This window comes from Sander vitreus, chromosome 5, assembly GCF_031162955.1.
Source record: "Sander vitreus isolate 19-12246 chromosome 5, sanVit1, whole genome shotgun sequence".
Classification (NCBI taxonomy): Eukaryota; Metazoa; Chordata; class Actinopteri; order Perciformes; family Percidae; genus Sander; species Sander vitreus.
The window spans coordinates 30498892-30516466 of record NC_135859.1 but is presented as its reverse complement, the minus strand read 5'-3'; the positions used below and the strand labels follow the sequence as shown (position 1 = coordinate 30516466).

Here is a 17575-nt window from a genome sequence, read left to right as displayed (position 1 = left end):
CAGTATCAGCCTTCACTCAATGCAAATTATGCACTGGCGCCCCCTAAATGAGCCTGAACACAGTACAGACAGCAGCAGCAGCAGCAGCGGTCCGCGGTGACACTACCCGGGATGCATAGCCGCTCTCGCTGCGGGTAAAGCCGGCTAGCACGGCAGGAAGGCGGAAAGGGAAGCTCACAGTGCCCCGCTGCTGCATGCTCGGAATGTCCAAGTCCAAAAAGTACTTCAGATGGGGGTCAAAGACACAAAGAGCGTTTAATTAGCATACATTTAAATACATTCTGAGAGTCACAATGTCACCCCCATGTATTGTTGTTATTATTATTATTAGTAGTAGTAGTACTATTAGTATTATTATTTAACAATCATTATAATTATTGTTGTTATTATTATCATGATGTGAAAGATATTCGTGTTTTGACTCTCCAGCTAATATTGCACTTTAAAACTTGACTCCCCCCAACATTCGACTCCTTAAATGCCACTTCTTTTCTAATACAACCACCAACTATTGTGATTAGAATTACAATAATAATGGGTGGGGGGTGGGGGTCTCTATCTCTCTGCTCGTCCATAAATCGCATCAAATGACAGTCGGTCAGTGAAGAGTTAAAGGGAGGAGACGGAGAGTGACACGCCTCATTGGGTAGATTATGTGCGGCAAACAAAAAGTGTGTGTCGGTGTGCCAGTCAGCCAGAGCATCGGGCCCCATCTGCACGCCTCTCTCTCTCTCTCTCTCTCTCTCTCTCTCTCTCTCTCTCTCTGTCTCCCTTTATCCGTGCAGCTCTCTCTACCCCCGCCCGCTCACTCCCAGTGTCGGCGAGTAGGCTATCTGCGGCAGCAGCAGCAGCAGCACTGTCACTTTCACTACACCGGGGGGGGGGAATGTACTAACACTATACGGACCAGACCGGGAGCGCATCACCATCTCCATCATCTCCATCACCGCATCTCCCTGCTTGTTTTCGGGGCTTTTTTTTTTTTTTTTCCCCGGAGGTGCAAACGGGTTTTTGAATCGCAGCATCGCTCGCAATTCGTTTGTGGATTATTGTTTTCTTCCTCATCGACGGAAAGGTAGGATTGTGAAATGCAAAGCAGTGTGTGTGTGTGTGTGTGTGTGTGTGTGTGTGTGTGTGTGTGTGTGTGTGTGTGTGTGTGTGTGTGTGTGGTTTGGATAGTTGAAGGGACGGTTTCTGGGTTTGTTTTTGCGCGGCACATGCAGTCACACATCCTGCAGGCGCTGAAAGCGGCGCAGAAAGAAAAAAAAAAAAAACTCACACGCAGATGTTTCAGCGCCGTAGACAAAAACCCGCAATTCTGTCACAGGGCTGATTTAGGACAGTTTTCAGGCTGGCACGGCTTTAGCAGATGGGTTAAACACCCCAGACCCCCCCCCCATCTCTGCTCACCCCCTACCCCACCCGCAGTGGGTTCGAATGGGAGGGTGGCTGCTTTCCTCCAGTCTCTGGAAGTGCAGACACTCAGCTCTTTATCTCTTCTCTCTTATTTGAATCCGACTGTGACAGGCTACATATCATTGTCGAATATTTGGTCTTCTTTCTTGTGAAGCGACTGTTTCTGTTCCTCTGAACATAAAGGGGTTCTGTATGGTACCGGAAACAAGTCATTTAGGCTCGCAGCACTGAGAGACACTTTTGGAAAGGCTCTCCACTGCACCGTGCGCAAAATGTTCCACAGGGAACATTTCTGTTGATGTTGAGCTTCTTATGAACCAGCGGGTTATTTAATCAGATTTCCCACTTTTTATTTAACAATTCAGAGAGAAAAATTAGAGCCAGGAGCAAACCCAGAGAGGAGCCTCGCTTTTTTTCTGAGCGTGCAGTCACAAAACATATCGGTATCGGGGATGGACAGACCATAGCTCATCTGTTCCCACTAACCACCGTGTTTTTTTTTTAATGAGTGCAATTGTTTATATCAGAAATATTTATTTCTGAGTTGAATCTCTTAGATGCGTAAAATGCCAGATTGCTTCCAGATTTAGCGCAAAACTAACTTTTAGTCCATCTGTGGATTTTATTTCATTTTTCTAGCCCGATTAACAGGTTACTTTATATTGCGCAAGCTGTGTCACGGTGAAAGTTGTTTGAGTGGTTGTTAGTGATTTATTACATGTTATAAACTGTTAATAGGAGAATGAAACATCAAAATAAATCACGCAGTGACTATAATACACATTCAACCCGTGCCATTAGCCCAAAAAGCAACACTAAAGAGTTGTGAATTATTATTTTGTGATCAATGTTAGAAATATGTTGTGCAACAATAATCACAGTAAAGACTGGAATATGATTATTATTTAGACAATTTATGAATGACTTTTTTTTTTCTTTTTTTCTCGCGATTGGAGCAGAGCTTTCTGGCGGCGTTGAAACCCATTCTTATTATTTTTTCCTCATTCTATATATTTTTTTTAATGTTATTCGACTGTCCATTGTGCCTCATTTACGGCTGCACACGCGCGTATCAGGTGCACGTTTCCGCGCACAGTCTCTGCTGTAGTTAGCGGCAGAGGGAGGAGAGCCGCAGCCGTCTGAACACACATTCAGAGGTTAGAAAAGGGAGAAAAGAAATAATTAACTGGTCGTGCTGCTTTAATTACAGTCTCAGAGGGGAACGTGGTGGATTATGGTAATGAGGCGGCATACGCTGCCGCTTGTAGAAAGGAGAGAAAGGTTGGCTGACATGAAATCACTGACTTTGACAGTCCACTTGAAACCCATTGGACATGCTCTCTCCATTGGACATGCACGGACCTCAGCAGCTCGCACTTGGAGTTTTTTTTATTATTTTTAATTCTTTCTTTTTTCGTAAGGAATAAAGATCCTGTAGTGACTCTATAATACGATTTTAGATGTCACAGCAACACTACGAAGCCTTAATATTTAAGGAATATTAGGCTACATTTACAGAATATATGATAATAAACACAAAGGTTGCCATAAAGCCATTGTAAAATCACTCTTGAGACTTCACAAGGCACTTCATTATAATATAAGATTATAGGAAGATTATTGGATTTTTTTTCGTTTTGAATGCCGCCAATCATAACCCTTACAGCTGAATAGACAAGGGCAACTGTGGCCCGTAGAGGCCTGCTAATGCTAATATAAATAATAATATTAATACTAATAATTATACTTTTATTATAGGCTATGTTATAGCCTAAAATAACGAAGACAGACGTAATCCGTATTCTATCGTAATCCACCACCTAAAATAATCTTATAGCCTAGATAGTTTTTAATATTTTTCTCAAATATTTGGTACACTCCGACATTATTATTATTATTAATATTATTATTATTATTATTATTATTATTATTATTATTATTATTATTATTATTATTATTATTATCGTAAAAACAACACCAATACAAATAATGATAATATTGTGATTTGGATTATTATTACTATGTTTGGTCTTTTATGATTGTAGCATATTTCCCTTCTCTTATAATCATTGACATCATCAGGATGCTGAAGGTGATGCCGTCATGAAGTTATTACGGGGATTGAATAAATTAGAAAGCTTGGCCAAAAAAAAGAAAAAGAAAAAAAGAAAAGAAACAAACGGGCCCCCCAAACGCCGCCCTTGACAGCTGGTTTCGCCAATCTGTCAAGGAAGAGATTTATTCCCTATCAGCAGGGACAGTGGAGGGAGAACCCACGAGACAGGTAGTTTAGCAGCTGTAGGTTGACATTTACGGTTTGTATTCGGTTGATAAACAGAATTAGAAGAACTTGGACTAAAAACCTAAATTCATTATTTCCATGTAACAGAACTGGGTTTAGTTGTTTATGCTGATCTCTGGTGTCTCTTGTCTCTGCAGAGTGACATGGAGGAGTCCAGCTCTCAGAAGTTGGTGTGGGATGGGGACGCCAAAGCGGTCCAGCAGTGTCTGACGGACATTTTCACAAGCGTCTACACGACGTGTGACATCCCGGAAAACGCCATTTTCGGGCCGTGTGTGTTGAGCCACACGTCGCTGTATGACAGCATCGCCTTCATAGCTCTGAAATCCACCGACAAACGCACAGCACCTTATATATTCAGGGTAAGGTGGTCTTTATTTGAAACTAATTGTAGGCTACTTTAATGCAAGCCCCAGCATGCTTTCTATTTATTTATTTTTTTAATTAGCCCAGTATTTATTATTTTTTTATGTTTTAATTTTGAAATACAAATTCTACCAGTTAGCATCTTAACAAGCCAAAATCAAAATCTCTTTTATTAATGCTTGTCTTGCTGAGCAGCTCCAGATATAGCAAATCTATTTTTATAGATCCAGGCCCTTGTCCTGTTAATGCATGGCACAACTGGAGCAATACACTACCATGTTAGTAGATTTTTGCAGTCTTATTTTAATTTAAAAAATTCACCCTACACTGCAAAAACAAATCCCCACCGAAACAAGTAATTGAATCATTTATTTATTACATGAGTCATGGAAATGTTTCCTTTTTTAATATTTCTACAATAAGGGAATAATCTGCCAATGCATTTGAGATCATTTTGTTCTAGGGAAAAGCTATTTATTTCAGACATTTGCTTCAGTTTGCCAATAATTATTGTCAACAATGTCAGTAATAATAGTGCAATGTGTCATACTGCCTTGTTTCAAGATGTGGCCATATTGAAATAAATATTTGGTCTGAAGGGGTTGGGTGATATTAAAGGTCCTTATTTGCAGTACTTTCATTTATTTTAATTGAAAAAATAAGATTTTGAGGCAGAATATATGCCTGGAAATGACTTTGAGCTGTTGCCTTGATGTAATAACTCAATGGGTATGTTTATTTTGTTCAGGTGGACACCTCAGCGGCCAACAGCACTTCAGAGGGCTTGATGTGGCTGCGGTTGGTCCAGTCGGCCCGGGACAAGGAGGAGCAGAACCTGGAGGCCTATGTGAAGAACGGCCAGCTGCTGTACCGTTCGCTCCGCCGGATCGAGAAGGACGAGGAGCTGCTGGTCTGGTACGGCAAAGACCTCATCGACCTGCTGCTGCTCAGCTCCAGCAAAGCGCCCGCCAAGAGCAAAGGTGAGTCGACTGAAACCAGATCCCCTTTCGACAGTGTTGCAGCCCGTGTTGACTCTCTGCACTGTTAGCCATTTCTGTAAAAGCTACAGTTAATTACTTAAAAATGCCCAGTTAAATACCTTAAAACACGTTTCAGTATCAAAACTGTAACATGCATTGCATCATGGGAATCTTCTTATATACTACAGTAAATTACTGTATCATTTTGAAAATGTGGTAGGATACTGGTTTCATGCAAGGCATCATGGGTCCACAAAACAAATACAGTTGTTAACCACATTATTTACAGTAAGCAACAGTTTGTGCATGTATAGGCTGTTAGTCCTTGCTGTAAAAGCTTGTTCACTGCTTTAAAATGCCAAGTTAAATACCTTAAAAACCTTGTACAGTATAAAACTGTATCATGCATTGCATCATGGCAATTTTCTTATAAACTAGAGTAATGAAATTATCATTTGTTCTTCATAGTTTTTATTTTACTTCAACAATCAGTGATAGTGCCTGACTTCAAATTTTAATTTGATTAAATTTTACAAAGCTGATACTTTGTGCCTTATTATAAGACATCTCCCTTCAGCAGGATGGCTTTAGGATAGTCTCTTTTGGTCAGAACTAATTTCCGTCTCTTTTCTTCCCAGGTTCGTCCCACTACTCATGTCCAGACTGCAGCCAGCGGTTCCAGTTTGAGTTCCCGTTCTTGGCCCATCTCCGGTTCCGTTGCACCAAAAGATTGCAGAGCATCACAGGGGTCGACGAGGAGCCCAGCAAAGAGAGCAGCACCGAGCGACCAAAAACAACCCCGACCAGGACCAGTCCAAAGCTGGGCCGTTCCGAGGGCTTCAGCAGCCCTCAGGACAGCAACAAACCCTCCACAGACTTTCATAACCTGGCCAGGGATCTAGAGAACAACCGGACCAGCCCACCCAGCGACAAGGAGGCTGAGATCTGCAGCGAGAGCTCGGGGAAGAGGAAGTTCTCGGAAGTAGAGGACAGGGAGCGCCGAGGGCCCAGCCTTCCACAGTCCAAGTCTAAGGACGAGCTAGCGACGTCTGCACAGAACTACAGAGGGGCGTACGGCCTGGAGGAGAACCACAAGTCCTTCTCCCCGCCGGGCTCCACAGAACTTGGTCAGGGCAAGCGCAGCGCATTCACCGAGGTCAAGAAGTCTTCCCAGAACCTCAAACACCACAGCGGCAACAAAAACCTCCAGAGCTCCAACTCTGAAAACAAAGATGGCGGTCGCCCAAGCAGCAATCCATCAGAAAAGCACCTCAACATCAGGCAGGTGCTTACGGAGACCCAACCACCCCAAACCTCACCCATGGGCAGCGCTTTCAGCTCAGTTACCCAGCAAGGCGGAGGCAGCGGTGGAGAGAGGAAGAGCGCCTTCAGCCAGCCGTCTCGCTCCTCTTTCTCCCAGATCTCGCCGCTGGTGATGCCAGCCAAGCTGCTGGACTGCCACCCAGCGGTGGGCGACACCATATCCTCCAACAGACTCTACCAGGCCGACCACCTTGCTGCCAAACTGCAGGGCGCAGAACTGGGCGCCAACTGCCCCGTGCCGGGCGGCATGGCCAAACAGAACCCCTTTGTCTACGCCACCACCTTCTGGCCCAAGAACTCCGGGGCTATTCAGCTTCAGATGCCCTCGGCGCTCACCCTCCTGCCGCCCTCCTTCACCTCCCTCTGCCTGCCAGCGCAGAACTGGTGCGCCAAATGTAACGCCTCCTTCCGCATGACCTCGGACTTGGTTTACCACATGCGATCACACCACAAAAAGGAGTACGCCATGGAGCCACTGGTCAAGCGGCGGCGCGAAGAGAAACTCAAGTGCCCCATTTGCAACGAGTCCTTCCGGGAGCGGCATCACCTGTCACGTCATATGACCTCCCATAACTGACTTTTAAAGACTGACAAGGGAGGGACTGTTTCCTATCAAGGAGGGACTGTGACCCTGCCTGGATTTAAGCAGTCCCACTGGAGATAGGCCACTTAAAAATACAAAAACACCCCTTGCACTTGTTTTCACTTTGGACTATGATCTTCTAATTCCTGTTCGGTCTGTTTACTTTTCTTCCCCTGTACAAAATGTCATGTTTTGGGTGTATGCAAATGCGTTTTGACTTCAGAAATTGATCTATGTGTGAAGCACTTAAAAGTTTGAGAATAAGGGAAGATTTAAATATGTGTAAATGTACAGTAAGTTGTATTTTATATCATATAAATGCAAATATAGAGAAGAAATACAAATGTAGTCACACGTCATGGTTTACAACGCAGCAAGTCTTTTCATGTCTACGATGAATATGGACACAAATTGGCATATTATGTCAGACTATATTTCAGAGTGCATGTAATATTAAATGATATTAATTTAAGATGCAGTCTATACATTACGATGTAAATAATTTGTTTCATTTGAAATACAAAGTGTAATATTTTGTGTCAGTGGGGAATAGTTTCAGTGTTTCTTCCTTTTGTGGGAATTTACTACTTGATAGTTTATCTAATCACGTTGAATGCATTGACAATAAAATAGCTTTATTTTCAACTGTGGCCTTCCTGGATTGTTGTTGTTTTTTTAACTGCAACTGAAATACATGATGTCTTGATGGTTGATACCATCGGGCATCGGCATTCATTTATGCATTTATAAAACAAGATCAACATCACATTTATATAAAATGCAAAAAGCCCACATTTTTTAACCCTAATTTTATGTTTGATGTTTGTATGTAAAAAAAAAAAATATTTCATATAGTGCCAACCTTCAATATTAATAAAATACAATAACCACATTGTACATACAGCCTAAATAAAATGAAATACAGTAAAAACTAATATAGCCTATAAAAAGGGAATTTATGGACTATGATTAATGTTTCAATATGTTGATTTTCTATAGAAAATATACGAGCACGTACACTGCATGTCCCCATGTATTATTATTAGCCTATCATTTTTTACCATATTATTATTATTATTATTATTATTATTATTATTATTATTATTATTATTATCATTATTGACATAGGCCTACGTCATCATTAAATGTCGCTCGCATTAATCACACGCTGACGTTTTCCCCTGAGAGTGTTAGGAAAAAATGATCATTCCCATACCTGCACATTTTATTTTATTGTTATAAAATCCAGAATACGGGCCTGTATATAAATACATTTTTTTCGGAATAAAAGCAATGAAGTGACGAGAGAATGATTTCTAATTCGCTCAGATCTTCAGTTTCTGCAGCAAAGCAGAAAATACAGAAATGATTGTTGGTTCATCAGAGAGTACATGATACGCCATTTATGGTTTTCTTTAAAGAATAAAACACATACTGTGTGTCTGCATTTGAGATGTTTTTACAAGTAATATTGGATTCGTTTTCCTTTGTAGTAGAAGCACACTGTAGGTTAATAGAACTGCAGACAGGACGCTGCAGTTTCAGAAAAGCCACGAAATCAGTGAATACATACAGTTTCAATTTCAAAAATGAAAAATGCTCCTCTCACCTGTTGTGAGGACAGCGACCCGTCTGGCAGAGCAAGTAAAGAGCTGTGATAAATATAAATATATAATAATAATAATCTACCAGCCGGCTGTGACCTTCATTTGTAAAAAGCTTTCAGATGAAATCGAGAAAGAGAGACCAATGAGTAATTCAAGTTATTTTCTATAAACAACACAGACTAATAAAAGTGTGGGCATTTTTGTGAATCAATAATCACCGTTTAATGCTTATAATAGGCTATAATAGCATGATTTAAAAAGGAATCAATACCACCGGGTGGAGAATATTTCAGGACAGAGACCAGACACGAAATGTGGAAGATAGTTCAGCAGCGCCATCAAGTGGTCAACATGTAAACTACACGAAAGAGGAGCTCACTGAGAAAGAGATTTCATTTATATATACAATATTGTTTAATGATAAAAAAAAAGGCTTTGGTGTAAATGTAATATGATACAAATTCAGGGGTATATTTTCATATAAATTACTGAGTCATCAGAATCACTAATATCATTAATTATGATAAAGTGAATTTAAACTCATCTTCAAGCTCCACAGACTGTGAGATGTCAATTTTTTTATTGAAATATTAATACATCAGGATGAGAAATGCTGGCTCTTGAATGCATTGTGGGATTGGTTCTAGGAGGAGTAAACAATGTCAGGCAAATCAACGGCAATATCAAAGCATCCAAGGGGTCAAAGGTCACAAGCATATTGTAGTTTCTTAGATGACTTCGGGTTATTGAAAGCTGTTGTTCTTGCCAGTAACACATCTTGATATTAGTTTGATAAAAAAAAAAAAAAAATCCAACCTTAAGTTCTACCTCCAGGCTTTTTTCCAGAGCTTTCGGCCATGTCACATGGTATTCATCAGTGGAAGGAATTTGCTCAGTTGCTCAGTTGCTCAGTTTTAAGACCACAAAGACGAGAAATCCTAAACGTGTTATGGATGAAATAATAGCATAATAGCTGCTGAGCTTGCATGCATTGCAACAGATCACTCTCCATGACAACTGAACGAACCATGTGCTGATAAAGACTGAGATGTATCAGTGATATTATTAGGGGATAATAATAAATAGTAATATAATCCAGGTTGAAAATGCAAATATACAAAAATCTTCACTGTATTGGATGTGTTACTGAGTGAATTTAAAGGGTCAGTTCACCCAAATTTCAAAACTAGTTTCCCCCTTACCTTGCCATGTAGATAGTTTGGGCTATCTGAAACATCTGCTGCCACTCAAATACAATGGTGGTGAACTACTTCAGTTTGAAGTATGCGCAGTACAAAAATAATACATTTGAAAAGTTTTTCCCAAAACAATATCTTTGTTGCTCAGGATAATCCACAGGCCTTATTGTCCACAGTATATTTCAATTGAAATTACCATTTCATTGATCTTCACTGTATAGAGTAGCAAGGTGGGAGTTATTTTGGGCTCAGACAATGTTAGTTCACAGACAGTTTGAGCACTTTTAAGGCTCGGATGGACACAAAACTCACCTGGTTGACTCATCCATGCAGGAGAAGAGCAAGTGTGTTGAACATTTCTGGTTATTTGATATTAGTCCACTTTCAGATTCTGGGAAGATTTTGTTTTGTTTCCAGTTGAAATGACAACATTTTCTGAATATGCTGCAGCTGTGATTTGCACCTCGCAGCTGAGGCTCTTGGGTATTGTGGTATTTAGAGCCAGTCGCAATACCAAGCTAACAAGGAAAAAATCAATATAATTCACACTGATGGCCCCACGAACCTATAGGAGCCTGTTGTGTTTCTATATGTTGATGAATGAACATATTAAAAGAAAATTTTGAAATGGGAATTTACAGCAAGGAAAATGGCTTCTTGAACTTGCAACTTTGTTGGGTTGGCAGCAGAAATCTTACAGACAGATATCTAAAAATCTTAGGAAATACTGTATGTATAGCTAGATACCATTAGGGATAAGGGAGGTGAAATATGTGCTTTTTGGAATTCGGGTGAAATGATCCCTTTAATCTGATGTGTGTCTCAGAGGACCTGAAAAAAATGTGGGCAACTGGAGCACACTGAGCAGCAGTGAGGACGTAGCCTAGTGAGACATGTTAGCAGGAGATAAAAACCACACAAAGAGGTCGAGGTTGAGAGGAGTGGATACAGCACGGCGGTGGCGTGTCACTCACATGATGATGAATTACAGCACTGGTGCACATGTCTGCACATTACACCTCATCTCACGTCAACACACACCTCCTATGTCAGCAATCCAAACAGGTCAATCTCACCACCAAGGCATGTGATCGACGAGAGAGGTGGGCATCGCCAACTATCTCTCACACACACACACACACACACACACACACACACACACACACACTCCGGTGATATTTAGTGCCCTCATGCTTTGCTGCTTGTGTCATCGTCCCTTTTGTGCCCCAACTTCCCTCTGACACATTTGTCACTGCATCACTCAGCGCGGAGCGGCGTGGGACAGTTTATATCTCTGCTAAGCTGGCACTTCCAGTTGGCCCTTCGCCCCAGTCACACTACATTTTTACATTTCAGGAATTCCGCTGACGCTGTCACACGCGGCGAGCGAGCACGGAAGTGAGCAAACAGGTAGAGAAACCACTGGTTACAGTAAAGGCTCAAGAATAGTTGCATTAGATGAATAAAAGTAATTTAATTTGAAGGATACTGAGGCCCTAAAGTTGGATGTATAATCCTGCATGAAGGGCTACAGTTTAGCTATGGAGCCTTCCTTGCAGACACTGTGTCGGTACTCCAGTCTTTTTTTTCCAAACTCGGGGCGTACCGACCACCATCTACTGTAGGTAATACACTGACTACGGATAAGTACCTCATACAACCCTTCTTTAAAAAATCAGAACTATCCCTTTAATAGAAGACATAAACCAACCTGCGTTGTGTTTCCTTCAAAAGGTATTCACTGTTGCAAATTAGTTGTAATTGGATGTGATTTCTAGGAGACAGGGTCGCCTCAAAAGTGTAACTAGGACTACTTTTTAGGGCTCCCCTTAGTGAATACAAGAGCTAGCAAACCCATCTCCACTGCAAACCTTCTGCTCACTGTGAACGTCACTCTGTTTCACATACAGCTTGTGTGTTTACTGCTGTGGTGGTGATGCATGAAACTGGTGAAACCAGACACTGAACTATAAATCAAAACCCACTGTGTAGGTATCTACTGTAGGACTGCCAGTAACCCCTTGTGTGTTAGTATAATTCAATGTTACTTTTAGTGGGCATGTTGTTGGAAGTTTAGCATGTTTTTAACACTCAATATTTCATCTTTAGGCTTCAAATGGGTTATCAGCAGTCACCGAGTAGCAGGATTCCACTTACCTTGTTCCTTAAGCATCTTTTTATCTCAGCAAGCTCCGAACAGAGACGCCCTGTGCACACTGAGGGTTCAGACAGCGAGCTAACAAGGCTGTGAAAGAAAAGTTCAGATCAAAAGTATCGATTTCACACAGTGACAGCGTCCTGGCCCGCAGCCCTGCTCACACACTCTACAACAAAGTCCTAACCCAGAGTTAACCCAGCTCCCCCTGCTGCTGTCTGATTAGGATCTCGCTGTCACATCATTATTTTGCGAAGACCTAAATATACACAAACGGCATCGTTATCTGTGCACTTGCACTATTTATGACCCACAATGCACTCAATCTACAGGTCCGCTGACATGGACACATTTACACATCATGTCCACTCTGAGATGATCCCCCGTGCGTTCACATGCCTGGGACAGAGTGTCACTCCCTCCGGTACTCTACCTGTCTTCAGGGCACGTCCGAGTCTTGGATTCTTCACATTGTGGAGATGGCGAAGACTCCGGAGGTTAGATATTTAGGTTACACCTGTTTCCTGGCTTCAAATGCCTCTCTGCCTACAGAAGAGCCTGGATGTAGAACAGATTCAGTGCAATTTCTCTGAAAACTTTACTAAAAGGATGAATGTGTTACTGCTCAGTAAGTAAATCAAGGTAAAGTCCATGTTGTCGTCATGTGATCCTGCACTCAAAAAATAAACTTGGGCATGTGTTTGATTAGCAAATTAGGAGTTTGCTTAAATTACATGAATGAATGGTGTTTATCTTCATTGAATGATTCATTCTTGTCTGTAAAAAGTGCTTAAAAGAAAATTCAGATGAATTATTAACATACAGATCAATGCATTGAGAAGTGGATTAATCAAAACAACGACGCGTGTACTGTAATACACGGGCGTGTAATGCTCCACGCCCTTGACCGGCAGTTGATTGGACGAACGCGTCACGTGGGTCTGGCTACTCCCGAATTTCAAAAGAACCTTAATGGCGGCTTGATCGGAGAATACAATCTCGTATTTTACGAAAATAGTTCACCGAAACGTGTTTCTGAAAACATTTTAAGCGAGAAATAGGCCATGCAGTTGCTGAATCTGTCTTCATTTCAGATCGACAATGGTCAGTTTGAAAGATTTTCGTCAGATTTTGAGAGGTGGCGAGCCGAGCCGGCCGCTACTCATTTGCACAACATTGGTTGGATTCAACTGATTCAACTAGCTACATGAGAATGAGCGGGCGACTTGACACCTCGCTTCAGGCGACGCTACCTGAATGCATTACACGGCTGCTCCCATAGAAATTAATGGGAAGTTAGGACATGACACTGACGTTGGACAGGACACACAGCGTTAGCGGACACGGAATGACTACAGCTGAATTGTTTCCCATCCTCCATCCACGTGTAAGTAAGTAATACATATATATAGACATTAATTTATTTAATTTAACTTGGTGAGTGATAATAGTCATTGGCCCTTGTGAGACGTTTCCCAGAGCAATTGTTTTCTCTAGGCCTAACGTCAAAATATAATGTGTGTCACTCGTTTCTCAGTTAGCTAACGTTAGCTAGTTAACTTTGATGTTAGCTCAACTGCGCCTTGCTAGGTTTCAATAATTTACACCCCAGGTACATTATTTCTCGTAATAGCTTTTTTTGCTGCATGTAAAAAGAAATGGCGATAAATAAAGAAAACGTACAACCAAGTTTGTAAGTTGCTCAGCGGAATCATCTAATCATTTTTCTCGATCTGTCTTCTGGCCCTAGCTGTTTCTCACACACTTTCTTGTTTCAGTATCAATCTCTGTTTATAAGATTTAGTGCCAACTAACTGTTGCCAAATTTTCTTGAGTGTTTCGTTACCTCTATTTCTTCTTTTGGCATGTGACATTTTCATGAGTCACTCCAAGGGTATGCCAGTTTATTATGCACAGCTAGCTACAACTGAAACAGCCAATAAATCAATACCTTCATGAACGTTTAATGTTCAGTTTTGGTTGACCTCAGAACTAAATATAACAAACACCTGTCAGTAAATCACAATGAATTTCAACAGCACCACATACAGTCTGCAAAATGAGCCTATCATAGTTGAATCTACACCTCTCTTTAACGGTTTCAACTAAAACTGAGTGTGTATCACACTTGCAAAGATTTCTTTTCTTTTTTTCCTTTTGCAAAGTATTACAAATCTTAATATTTTTTATAAAATAAAACATGATTAATAAAGTTAGCACTCTGTATTGTATAGTTGTATTTTGTTTTATCTAATATAAATAATATCTAATGCATGATTTATAACTGTTTTCATTGCACCTTTTAAAAGAAGAACTTCTTTTAAAAGTTACAACTTACAAATGGGCTTACATGCCTCACACATTTGTAGGCTATAGGCTTCAAATTAAGAATTGGGGCAACAAATGTATCAAAAAATACTTTACAGATGCTAATTGATTAGGTCAAACATGAGCATAACTGAAGCATTTAATCAATCTTTTGTAATTTAAACAGTTATGCACCAGTCTTGATGCAAAATTGAAACAAATCACAATAAATGATAAACTTTTCAGCCAAAAATATTTTGATTATTTTGTTAAGTGGTAATTAATTTTGTCAATGCAATTGAGTTCTATTTTTCATCACACAAACAAATCACAAAAATAAAACAAATCTGCAAGTTCATCATTCAGCTCATTTGTAGAGTATACGTTTTATATAGTACACTGAATTCATGATTCAACATTGAATATATATTTTCCAAACTTGTGCTTTAAATGGTTTTGTAAAGAAAACATGTCTCCACATGTTGACGGTCTGAGTCTTCATCGGTACTCTCTCTGTATGTACAGCAGTAGTGGCTGTGTTTCATGCAGCAGGAGCTGATGACTCTGAAAATGGTCGTATTACTTTGTTACACATTCCACTGCTGCTTTTGAAGTACATCTCCATAACAGCCATGGCATACGGCTTTCTTGGAGGCCGGAGTAGGCATGTAGCTTCCCCCCACCCCCGACCCGACTTCCAACCCCCCTTTCTTCATGTAATGAAAGTCAACCCAACTTCATCAGTCACAGTAATGACCGGAGCGCAAGGAAGGGCTCAGGTTGAGAGTTGGCTCATCGTGTAACCGTCTTTCCGGACCCACAGCTAAAACAGCAGAGCTGGACATCTTACTTATTTACAACTGGCAGCCAGCTACTTTAAGCTCATAACACTACACACACACACACACACACACACACACACACACACACACACACACACACACACACACACACACACACACAAAACCATCTCCTCAGAGACCGCAGAGGAAATGCATGGTAAAAGGAACTGATCTTCTTTTCTTCTTTTTTGTACTGCTGAGAACAAATGTCATTTTAAATCAGATTCAATCTATTTAAATCTGTTAATAAAGACAGAGGGAGGCAGTGGTAGACGTATTCAGATAATTTACTTACAGTTAGTGACAGCAGCAACACAAGTCCTGCTTTAAAGATTTTACTTTAGTGAAAGTACAGATGTATTATCAGCAAAACTCACTTTACTGGATAGAAAAAAAAATTAACCACAAGTGACTGCACACTGGAAACATGCTGGAAATATTGACACAAGAGCTGTAGTTTTTTTGGATGCTAACAAATGAGTTGTTGTTTGACTTTCAATTTTTTTTTTTTTAAACGTTTACTGTAATAACTTTCGATTTCACAAGGCTTCAAATTGTAAGATGAAGTGCTGCAGTATACACAGTTATCTTAGAATTTAAGGCAGATGAACGTTACCCTCAGGTAAATTGCACTGCGTTACAGAAGCTAGCAGAAGAGCGGTTAAACCCTGAGTTTATATCTGAACAGTGGCTCTCTATTAGGGCTGTCAAACTTTTCATTCAACAGGCCTTGCCTTGTACTTCAGCGGATGATCTCAGAAGTACCCGCATTTGGCCTGGAGAAATCTTCTTGTGTGCTGAGGCAAAAAGCAGATGGGGAAAATGCGAACAAACACTTTACAGTCATTTCACTTTATCTGTATGAAAATTTGAACAAAAATATGTGTTAGTTCATTGAAAATTCTTCCCATTTTTGAAAAAGTGAAAGCCCTACTGTCTATTCAGGAACTTTTGGGTTAGGGTAAGCACTGAATCCAAACTGCTCCAGTCTCTGAACACGAAGCAGGAATACGTTGACAAAGTTAGATTTTAAAATATATAACTAACTATGACAGAGTATTTCTTTTTTTCAAAATCAATCAAGATAAAAGAAAATGAAAGGCTGCATGAGGACATATGTTATTCTCAGACTGTCCAGCCTTTGTGTGTGTGTGTGTGTGTGTGTGTGTGTGTGTGTGTGTGTGTGTGTGTGTGTGTGTGTGTGTGTGTGTGTGTGTGTGCGTGTGTGTGTGTGTGTGTGTGTGTGTGTGCGTGTGTGTGTGTGTGTGTGTGTGTGTGTGTGTTACAAGCATTCTTGGGAGTTCAAGTGTGTGATCAGGCCCAGTGAAAGGTCCAAATGAAGACGTATGGTGGCCCAGGGGTGGGCCAGATGCAGAGGTGGATAATGGATTAGTGAAGATCAGTCCGGCGGTTTTTCTGTGAGGAAAAACAGACCATATTTATCTTCTGTCCTCTGTCCCACGGCCACCCAGGGACCACTTAAAGGAAAAAGATCTAAGTCTGATGGGTAAATATCTGAGTCGACCATAACAGAACGAAACAAAGAAGATTCTTTGTAAAGCTGTGACCTGTAGATCTGAAAAGTTTCTGGAGTTTCATGAGAAGCCAAAAAAATCCAATCTTCCCAGAAGTTCTAGAAACTAGAAACTAAACTAGTTGGCTCAGAGACACTGCAGTCTTGTGTAATGATTTACTCATTTGTTTCCAGCAACAGCAGATTTCGATTCTATTGTATTTGTGAAGCAATCTCGGGAAGTGCCGAAAAAACCAATGTATGGACATCAACTCTTCACTTAATACCTCCTTTTTATGGGATGTCTGCATCTACAGTACATTTCAGGTCCTGAAAACCTGTTTGCTACCAAGCAAGTAGGATCAGTATTCTGCATAGCTCAGAAATATAAGAACATTTAAATTATCATATCTGCAAGAGTTTATCTAGGACTTGATTAATGATGATTTCTGAGATGCAGACTTTTTCATATTTACATTTTGACCAGCAAAGAATGGTATTTCAAGAATTTCAAATATTCTCCAGCACGAATGTCACAAAGTCAGATTCCAGCAGAAGCACACAAACATACAGCACTATCAGGCACAAGCTTCAGCTCCATTCCTTTCTGTTGGATGAACTCCAAGTTTAGGATTGCAATCAGCTGCTCTCAGCTGTTTTCACCGGGAGCTGAGGACCTCCAATAAAGACTCCACAGGGAACATTTCATCATCTGAAATCCAACCAGCACACTTCACCACCTCAGGAAGTAGACCTGAGCTCTGCAGGAACTAGAACCTGCTCCGGGACCATTACTGCTGCTGTGTGTTTACCCACGCATCATAACTCAAGGCTATGTGAGTGCATAGCAGTGTTGCACTCACATGACCAAGTCATCACCAAGACCAGACTGTATCGAGACCGAGACAATACCAAGACAGTGAGGGGTTTGAGACCAAGTCAAGACCAAGACCAACACCAAGGCAGGGCGAGACCGAGTCAA

The 17575-nt window shown here is 40.8% G+C and overlaps 1 protein-coding gene across 1 annotated transcript; it reads left to right on the top strand.

Moving 5' to 3' along the window:
• Positions 1 to 737: 737 nt before the first annotated feature.
• prdm8b (PR domain containing 8b) lies at positions 738 to 7571 on the top strand. Its single transcript, XM_078249819.1, has 4 exons — positions 738 to 1075; positions 3856 to 4080; positions 4833 to 5064; positions 5703 to 7571. Exons 2-4 carry the CDS (start codon positions 3862 to 3864, stop codon positions 6962 to 6964), a joined length of 1713 nt encoding a protein of 570 aa, XP_078105945.1. The 5' UTR covers positions 738 to 1075; positions 3856 to 3861; the 3' UTR covers positions 6965 to 7571.
• The last annotated feature ends 10004 nt before the right edge of the window (positions 7572 to 17575 follow it).